The sequence below is a fragment of the Staurois parvus genome, unplaced genomic scaffold (assembly GCF_062004578.1).
Source record: "Staurois parvus isolate SC_StPar_1 unplaced genomic scaffold, SC_StPar_1.0 ptg000368l, whole genome shotgun sequence".
NCBI classification, from domain to species: domain Eukaryota; kingdom Metazoa; phylum Chordata; class Amphibia; order Anura; family Ranidae; genus Staurois; species Staurois parvus.
The window spans coordinates 1,042,501-1,053,051 of record NW_028318164.1 but is presented as its reverse complement, the minus strand read 5'-3'; the positions used below and the strand labels follow the sequence as shown (position 1 = coordinate 1,053,051).

The following is a 10,551-nucleotide window of genomic DNA, read 5'->3' as shown; positions in this document are numbered from 1 at the left end:
ATTTTTAAAAATATATATTTTTTTAAATTTACTCTTCAGATTTTTTTTTTTTTACATATAAAAAAGTAATATTAACATATGTTTACATATATTTGTACATGCATTCCAAAAATGTAGATTAAATGTATTTTTAAAGACACACAGTATATTTGAAAATTTATTTTTAAAAATATTTTCATATATTTTGTAATAAAAACGCATTTCAACATACAGTGTGTGTGTGTGTGTGTGTGTATATATATATATATATATATATATATATATATATATATATTTCAATAAATATATATATATATATATATATATATATATATATTTCAATAAATATATATATATTTATTGAAATATATTTTGAAATATATTGAATACGGCCAAAATTGCAGTATTTCAAATATATGTCAATATATTATTTCGGAAGAATATTTAAAAAATATATTTCAAATATATTTTTCTTCCATGTGGGTTTGTATCTTGCTTTTTCGTGGTAATTGTTTTTTCCATGAAGCATTCAGAAATGACAGACATCTCGTAGATTTTTCACACTTTTATTAAGGTTCTGTGCTGTCACATGCCATATTTCATTTTGTACGTAATGATTATATAAAATTAGTTATGATAAGTTACTTTACTATACATGTGTGTCTACTGGTCAGATGAAGGATTGCATTACCTTGCTGGGAAAATCCCACCCCAAAAAAAAAACTTCTTCTTCGGAGGTCTCGTCAGTTTTTAATATCTATAATTGTAATGGAGAATTGATAGTCAACAGTTCCTGCAAAATTCATGGTGTAACCCTGCTCATAGTCCAGCAGCCTTTATTAAGAAAGTGGCTGGTGGGCCTGTTGAATGCACATGCTCGCTGTTGCCCCATTAATTCTTATTGGAGGGCTGCACTTTGCTGGATCACTGGAGGCCGCCATGAGTATGGCTATCCATAGGAATGAATGGAGGTCGTGCACAGGGCCCGTTCATGTATGCAACCCCCATAATAGAGGGCTGTATTTTGCTGGACCACCATGAATACGGCTACTGATAGGAATGAATGGTGTACGGTAGGCATGGGCCCTATGCATGCATCCGACCCCATTAATTCTTACTGGAGGGCCATACTTTGCTGGACCACTGGAGGCCGCCATGAGTATGGCTATCCATAGGAATGAATGGAGGTCGTGCACAGGGCCCGTTCATGTATGCAACCCCCATAATAGAGGGCTGTATTTTACTGGACCACCATGAATACGGCTACTCATAGGAATGAATGGTGTATAGTAGGCATGGGCCCTATGCATGCATCCAACCCCATTAATTCTTACTGGAGGGCCATACTTTGCTGGACCACTGGAGGCTGCCATGAGTATGGCTATCCATAGAAATGAATGGAGGTCGTGCACAGGGCCCGTTCATGAAGGCAACCCCCATAATGGAGGGCTGTATTTTGCTGGACCACCATGAATACGGCTACTCATAGGAATGAATGGTGTATGGTAGGCCTGGGCCCCATGCATGCATCCGACCCCGTTAATTCTTACTGGAGGGCCATACTTTGCTGGACCACTGGAGGCCGCCATGAGTATGGCTATCCATAGGAATGAATGGAGGTCGTGCACAGGGCCCGTTCATGTATGCAACCCCCATAATAGAGGGCTGTATTTTGCTGGACCACCATGAATACGGCTACTCATAGGAATGAATGGTGTATAGTAGGCATGGGCCCTATGCATGCATCCAACCCCATTAATTCTTACTGGAGGGCCATACTTTGCTGGACCACTGGAGGCTGCCATGAGTATGGCTATCCATAGAAATGAATGGAGGTCGTGCACAGGGCCCGTTCATGAAGGCAACCCCCATAATGGAGGGCTGTATTTTGCTGGACCACCATGAATACGGCTACTCATAGGAATGAATGGTGTATGGTAGGCCTGGGCCCCATGCATGCATCCGACCCCGTTAATTCTTGCTGGAGGGCCATACTTTGCTGGACCATTGGAGGCCGCCATGAGTATGGCTATCCATAGGAATGAATGGAGGTCGTGCACAGGGCCCGTTCATGTATGCAACCCCCATAATGGAGGGCTGTATTTTGCTGGACCACCATAAATACGGCTACTCATAGGAATGAATGGTGTATGGTAGGCCTGGGCCCCATGCATGCATCCGACCCCATTAATTCTTACTGGAGGGCCATACTTTGCTGGACCACTGGAGGCCGCCATGAGTATGGCTATCCATAGGAATGAATGGAGGTCGTGCACAGGGCCCGTTCATGTATGCAACCCCAATAATGGAGGGCTGTATTTTGCTGGACCACCATGAATACGGCTACTCAGGAATGAATGGTGTATGGTAGGCCTGGGCCCCATGCATGCATCCGACCCCATTAATTCTTACTGGAGGGCCATACTTTGCTGGACCACTGGAGGCCACCATAGGTATGGCTACCCATAAGAATGGATGGAACATGGCACACATGGGCCCCATCAGGCACGTGGCCTCATTATTTTTATTGGAGGGCTATACTTTGCTGGACCACTGTAGGCCACCATGGGTATGGCTACCCATAGGAATGGATGGAACATGGCACACATGGGCCCCATTCATGCATGTGGCTTATTCATTTTTATTGGAGGGCTATACTTTGCAAGACCACTGGAGGCAGCCATGAGTACAGCTACCCATAAGAATGGATGGCACATGGCACAAATGGTCCCTATTCATGCATGTGGCTCTGTTCATTCTTATCAGAGGACTGTACTTTGTTGGATAACTGGAGGCCGCCATGAGTACAACTATCCATAGGAATGATGCACATGGGACCCGTTCATGCATGCGGCCCCGTTCATACTTATTGGAGTGCCGTACTTTTCTGGACCACTGGAGGCCACCATGAGCATGGCTACCCAAAGGAATGGATGGTGCATGGTGCACATGGGCCCCATAAATCCATGCAACTCCATTCATTTTTATTGGAGGGCCATACATTAGGGTCCACAGTGAGTACACATATGAACGTATAGCACATGGCACGCACAGGCCCCATTCATGAATGTAGCCCTATGCATTCTTATTGAAGGGCTTTACTTTGCTGGACCACTGGGCGCTACCATGAGTTCATCTACCCATAGGAATGGATGGGGCCATGGCTCACATGTACAGTGATACACGGACCCAGTGAGGGACATTTTTGGTGGAAAGGCTGTGCAGTATGAGGTTTGGCTCACAGCACATATCTCCAGAACCGTGAGGAAGATTTAACTAGGTGGGCTTCATTCACTGGGGTGGGGGCATCAATAAAGGACAAATGTACACAAGGCACAGTTCTTTAAAGTGTATCTAAAGGCAAAACATATTTTTTTTAGACCCTGTCTGTGACATTGAAAGGAAAACCTGCACACTGATTAACTCATCTCTGTATCACTCTGTTCTCTTCTCCTGTCAGCATGTTTCTTATCAGCACATGAACTGATTGGATCCTTGTGCTGCTTCTTCATCTCACACTCCAGGCCTGCTGTACAAGGACTGCAAGAGACTTAAACCAGGTCAAATTCAGGTACCCGCACTGTTTGCATTTAAAAAAAACAAAACACATTTTATTGATATATTACTGATTACAAACCTGCATTGATTTGTGTCTCATCTGCCTAGAGTTCAGCTTTAACCCCTTACTCTATCCAAAAAACAGGTTTTGGCCTTTGATATACTATAAAATACTTCAGAGCAGCATGTTTTAAAATGAATATCTGTGGCATTGTAATTATTATTTTTATATTACCAAATTACACCTTTATGTATTTTTTTTGTGGTGGGTAGGCCGTTATTATGCAGTCTAGGATCTAATGTTGGAACTAACAAAATATGATAATATAATAATATAGATATTAATATATTGTAATATAGATAGATAGATCTATATACTATATTTAATTATATTATTATACTATTTATAAATATATGTGTGTCTATAATATTACAGTATTATTTATAGTATAATAATATTTTTTATATATAGTTAATTATATTATTATACTACATATAATAGTGTAATATTATATATACTGTATTACACTATATATATTAGTGTAATACAGTATATATATTATACTGAGAGAGAGAGAAGGAGGGAGAGAGAGAGAGAGAGATTATGGTGTAATATATAATATTACAGTATTATATATAGTATAACAATTTTATATATATATTTAATTATATTATTATACTACATATAATAGTGTAATATTATATAGATATACTGTATTACACTAATATATATATATATATATATATATATATATATATATATATAAAAAATGTAATTATATATAATAGTATAATATTATAGTACATATATTATAAATATTATAATAGTATAAAATAATCTGATAAAAGAACTGTATCTTTCAGAACCTGACTGCACTAAACAGTAATTTTGATATGTAAATTGCTTTTCTTATAAAATGAATGGTCCATCCTGGCAAAAAACAATGTAGTTTGACTAAACCGGTATTTTATTTGACTTGGGGGTCATTTATAACCAGTGAAGAGTTTAAAACAACCTAATCTTTGATCGTTCGATTGTGTAATGTTGTTCGCATGACCACCATAACACCCCGAAGTATATTTAGCACCATCAATGATTATAATGCATATTGATAAAATACCTCACATAAAACAGAAGAGGGTAAGTTATCATAGTTGCTGAGCCTTTTTTTTTTGTTTGTTTCGGACCTGACCAGCCACATATTTGTAGACAACAGACCAACATGCCTACCTATATGGCCAATTGTATGTGGATACCCGTCCTTGAGTTCAGGCGTTTCCAGTGAAGCGTACTGTTAATATTAGAGCATACAAAGAATGGTCTTGCTAGGTCTGTATGGAAACTGTTTGATGAGTCTAGTGTGGAAGAACTTGACTGGCCTAAGCAAAGCCCTAACTTCATACCTACTGGAAATCTTTAAGGTGAATTGGAATGCCAGTTGTGAGCCAACTCTTCACATCCAACATCAGTTCCTGACCTCAACCCTATTAAACACTGCTGGGATGAATTTGAATCATCCAACATCAGTACCTGTGCTCAACCCTACTAAATGCTGTTGGAATGAATCAAAATGACACTTTTGAGCCAGCTCTTGTCATCCAACATCAGTACCTGACCTCAACCCTACTGAGAACTATTGGAATGAACTGAATGCCATTTGTGAGCCTGGTCTTCTCATCCCACATCAAAACCTGATGTCAACCCTACCAAACACGGTTGGGATGAATTGGAATGTCTCTTGTGAGCTAGGTCTTCTCGTCCAACATCAGTACCTGACCTCAACCCAACTGAGAACCTGTGGGATCAATTGAAATACCAGTTGTGAGCCAGGTCTTCTCACCCAACATCAGTACCTGACCTCAACCCTACTGAGAACTATTGGAATGAACTGAATGCCATTTGTGAGCCTGGTCTTCTCATCCCACATCAAAACCTGATGTCAACCCTACCAAACACCGTTAGGATGGATTGAATTGTCACTTGTGATCCAGGTCTTCTCACCCAACATCAGTACCTGACCTCAACCCTACTGAGAACTATTTGAATGAACTGAATGCCATTTGTGAGCCTGGTCTTCCCATCCCACATCAAAACCTGATGTCAACCCTACCAAACACCATTAGGATGAATTGGAATGTCACTTGTGATCCAGGTCTTCTCACCCAACATCAGTACCTGACCTCAACCCTACTGAGAACTATTGGAATGAACTGAATGCCATTTGTGAGCCTGGTCTTCTCATCCCACATCAAAACCTGATGTCAACCTACCAAACACCGTTGGGATGAATTGGAATGTCACTTGTGATCCAGGTCTTCTCACCCAACATCAGTTCCTGACCTCAACCCTACTGAGAACTATTGGAATGAACTGAAATGCCAGTTGTGAGCCTGATCTTCCCATCCCACATCAAAACCTGATGTCAACCCTACCAAACACCATTAGGATGAATTGAAATGTCACTTGTGATCCAGGTCTTCTCATCCAACATCAGTACCTGACCTCAACCCTACTGAGAACTATTGGAATGAACTGAAATGCCAGTTGTGAGCCTGGTCTTCCCATCCCACATCAATACCTGATGTCAACCCTACCAAACACCATTAGGATGAATTGAAATGTCACTTGTGATCCAGGTCTTCTCATCCAACATCAGTACCTGACCTCAACCCTACTGAGAACTATTGGAATGAACTGAATGCCATTTGTGAGCCTGGTCTTCTCATCCCACATCAAAACCTGATGTCAACACTACCAAACACCATTGGGATGAATTGGAATGTCACTTGTGAGCTAGGTCTTCTCACCCAACATCAGTACCTGACCTCAGCCCTCCTGAGAACTATTGTAATAAACTGAAATGCCAATTGTGAGCCAGGTCTTCTCATCCAACATCAAAACCTGATGTCAACCCTACCAAACACCGTTGGGATGAATTGGAATGTCACTTGTGAGCTAGGTCTTCTCACCCAACATCAGTACCTGACCTCAGCCCTACTGAGAACTATTGGAATAAACTGAAATGCCAATTGTGAGCCAGGTCTTCTCATCCAACATCAAAACCTGATGTCAACCCTACCAAACACTGTTGAGATGAATTGGAATGTCACTTGTGAGCTAGGTCTTCTCATCCAACATCAGTACCTGACCTCAACCCAACTGAGAACCTGTGGGATCAATTGAAATACCAGTTGTGAGCCAGGTCTTCTCATCCAACATCAAAACCTGATGTCAACCCTACCAAACACCGTTGGGATGAATTGGAATATCACTTGTAAGCCAGACCTTTTCATCCAACATCAGTAGGTGACTTTTTGGAGTGTGTCTGTGGGAATTTGTGCCCATTTCACCAATTTATTTTTGGCTGAATGGGATCAAATTCCCACAGATGCGCTCTAAAATCTTGTATAGAGCCTTCCTAGAAGAGTGGAGGCTATTATAGACATACAGGAGGGCCTATTCCATATTATTAGTCATGGTTTTGGAATGGGATGTCCAATAAGCTCATATAGCTGTGAGGGTGGTGTATCCAAAAAAAACCCTTTGGTCATATAAAGTATGTCAAGAAAAAGACTGGCCACATTGATTTCAAACATATATAACCATGTGTATGTAGAAGGCTGAGGGAGGACTTTATTTGTTTTTGTTTTTTTTGTGGTTCAAATACTGTATATTTTAAGTAGGACTTTAAATTTAGCTTATAAATATTGTATCAAATAAAAATGTGTACTATAAAGGGTTGATATGTTGGATGCCCCAATTGTTTGGTTTTCCCAGAGACTTTGTTGAGGTATTTAGCATATAAACAATATAGATATTGCTCTCTGTCCACAAGTACACATGCAATGATGCTAAAAATATGTACTTAAAAAAAAAAGTATTATACCTGTATTTCTACAGGACTGTGAATGCTTAGAGCAGTTAACAATGTTAATCAACACTAATTAATCCTTGGCAAACATTTTAAGACACCTTCATTTTGCTGTCTTGAGAATTAGCACCATTGCCTCTATGCAATGCTTTTCTTTCATGAGGTTCCTCTTCTGGCTGACGCGTTACAAGCAAACGGCAGGTGAGAAGAATGCCGAAGACCAGTGCATGTGCGTAACGTTTTAGAGGATCTCCAACAAGCTGGTGGAAAAACAAGACGATAAGTACCAAAAGCAGAAGGATGAAGTTGGCCACGTCTCTCGGTCGCCCAGGAACCAACGTGAGGACAATTCCACAAGCAAGCTCTAAGGATCCAATGGTCTTTCGCATAATCACGGAGGAGAGGCCAAGCTTCTTGAGTCCTGGTAGAGCCTTCATATAACTTTTATATGCCCTCCTCTAGAGAAAACAGAGAGGAAAACAGAGCTATGATTAAGGTCCATGTAAACCCAACCACTAAAATCTCATATAATCTTCAACATGTTCATGGCATTTCAAAGGTCTTATTAAAGAAGAATTCCAGGTATGGAGATTTTTACATTGGATCAGCTTGAACCAATGTATCTATGAATATGTCATACTTGTGGGATCCCACTAGAAGCTGCAAATCACTGTAGTAGACACCCCTACTATAATGATCTCCACTAGCTTCTGGGATCTATGCCAAGCAGCGGCCCTGCAGGATTCTGAACACAGGAGGTTGACTATTGGACACGGCCATCATTCAGAGATTGCTTTGCTTTTTATCAAGTGACATCACGCCCTCCAGCTTGTACAATCAGAGATTGCTTTGCCTTCCTGAGAAAATCCAGAGCAGTCTCTGAATGGTGTCCATGCTGAATGGATGACCTTCTGTGTTCCTAATGTAGCAGGGCAGCTGCTTGGCACAGGACCTGGAAGGTAGTGGAGACCACTGGAATAGCAGTGTCTACTACAGTGATTTTTAGCTTCTAGGGGCATCCAACAGGTATGGTAAATACATAGTTATGCTGGTCCAAGCTGGGTCAATGTAACTATGTAAAAATATCCATAACTGGAATTCTTCTATATATATGCAGCTTCCTTTAAAATATTGTAGGTGCTAGTGATCCTTCCATGAGGTTCCACTTTCCCATTCTTTTTTTTTTCTTTTTTAACAGGGAGGAATCCTTGAAATAACTTTATGGTCTCAAGAAATCCCTGACAATAATTACTATATCTATAGTTCTCTCAATATTAGCATGATGGTCAGTGAGAAGAATGCTCCTTACATTGGTGGTGCCCTGCACGCTCCCAGCACATGTGTCCATGACTCCTGGAAAGGTCCCGATCTCCCCTTTCGATCGGGACCAATTCCGATCATGTGACTGCCATGACGGCGAATCACGGCGGTCACATGACCCTAAAACCCCGCCTCCTGGCTTCTGAAACTCTTACAGGGCCAGGAGGCGCCGGCACAAAGAGGTTAAAGAAGCCAATCCTGCTTCTATCTAGTAAACCGCCATTTATTTCTTCCATCAGCTCATCCCCCCCCCATAGCTATTACCTTTTGTATCACTCAACCCATCCTCTTAGATTGTAAGCTCTAAGGGGCAGGGCCCTCTGTTTCCTCTTGTACCAAATTGTATTGTAACTGTAATGTCCGCCTTCATTTTGTAGAGCGCTGCGCAAACTGTGGGCGCTATATAAATCCTGTATAATAATAATAATTAATATGCGCATGTGCAATTGACTGGCAATGCTCAAAATCGGGCCTGTAAATTAGTTGGGCTGCATACGGCCATTCACTTGTCAGGCAGGCTGTAGGTGGCACCTGCTGCTCCCAGGGTGCATGAAGACACCTGGAATCTTACGGTGCGCTTATTATCAGCCTCCCACTGCCCCTGTGAATAAGGCCTTATGGTTTCATACAGAAAAATAGGTGACAGAGCACAAGCAGGGGTGTATTTACCACAAGGCAAACAAGGCATTTGCCTAGGGCGGCATTTCTCAGGGGGGAAGAAGAGACGGAAGAAGGGACACACGCGGCATGGGGACCTGGTGGGTTCCGAGACAGGTTGCGGGTTTCACGATGGTGTATGCAGAGCCCAACTCTTCTTCTCGGGAATGTCCGGAACTGTTAAGGTGAGTGTGTCTCTCTCGCCATGGGGGATGGTGGTTGGTGTATGGGGGGGCACTGGTAGTGGAAGGCTCTCTCGGGTGGGAGGCAGGGGTGTTTTTGGTCAATGTCAGGCTCTCTCTGTGGGGGGGCGCGCAATTTTTTTGTTGCCTAGGGCAGCACAAAATCTAAATGCACCACTGAGTACAAGAGCTTATGGCTATCACAGCGGGGTAGGTTTACCAAAACTGGAGCACTCAGAATCTGGTGCGGCTGTGCATGGCAGCCAATCAGCTTCTAGCTTCAGCTTGTTCAGTTGAGCTTTGATGATAAAAGCTGGAAGCTAATTGGTTTCTCTACAGAGCTGCACCAGATTATGCACCAGGGGCGGACTGACCATTTGGAAACTCGGGCACTGCTCGAGGGCCTGGGGTCAGTAGGGGGCCCCATGAGAAGCCCCTGGTACCTTTTTCATAGGCTTTTTTGAGTTTGGGCAAGGCCACAGGGGCCCCATGATCCCTTATTGCCCCGGGGGGCCCCATGAGTTGTCAGTCTGTCCCTGTTTTGTACCATGCAGTTTTGGTAAATAAACCCCCTATAAATAGATGTATGCTATAATTATTATTATTATTATACAGGATTTATGGCGCCAACAGTTTGCTCAGCGCTTTACAATATAACGGGAGACAATACAGCAACAATACAGTTCAATACAAGAGGGATAGGAGGGCCCTGATCCTGGGAGCTTACAATCAAAGAGGGAGGGGCTAGTGGTACAAAAGATAGTAACTATGGGGGATGGACTTGTAGGAAGAGTAGAAGATTCCATTATTAGCTGAGGGCAGGATAGGCTTCCCTGATGAGATCGGTTTTCAGAGATCGCCTGAAAGTGAGCAGAGTAGGCAATAGTCTGATAAATTGGGGTAGAGAGTTCCAGAGGATGGAGAGGCTCTGGAGAAGTCCTGGAGACGAGCATGGGAGGAGGAGACAAGGGAGCTAGAGAGCA

At 42.0% G+C, this 10,551-nt stretch overlaps 1 protein-coding gene across 1 annotated transcript in view; it reads right to left on the bottom strand.

Annotated features, from left to right (window-relative positions):
- Positions 1-529: 529 nt before the first annotated feature.
- The window catches only part of TMEM35A (transmembrane protein 35A), a 12,208-nt gene continuing 2,186 nt past the window's right edge, over positions 530-10,551 (bottom strand). The window contains exon 2 of the mRNA XM_089685296.1: positions 530-7,867. Within this exon, the coding sequence (XP_089541422.1) occupies positions 7,502-7,867 (366 nt within the window). The 3' untranslated portion in view covers positions 530-7,501. The remainder of the gene's footprint in view (positions 7,868-10,551) is intronic.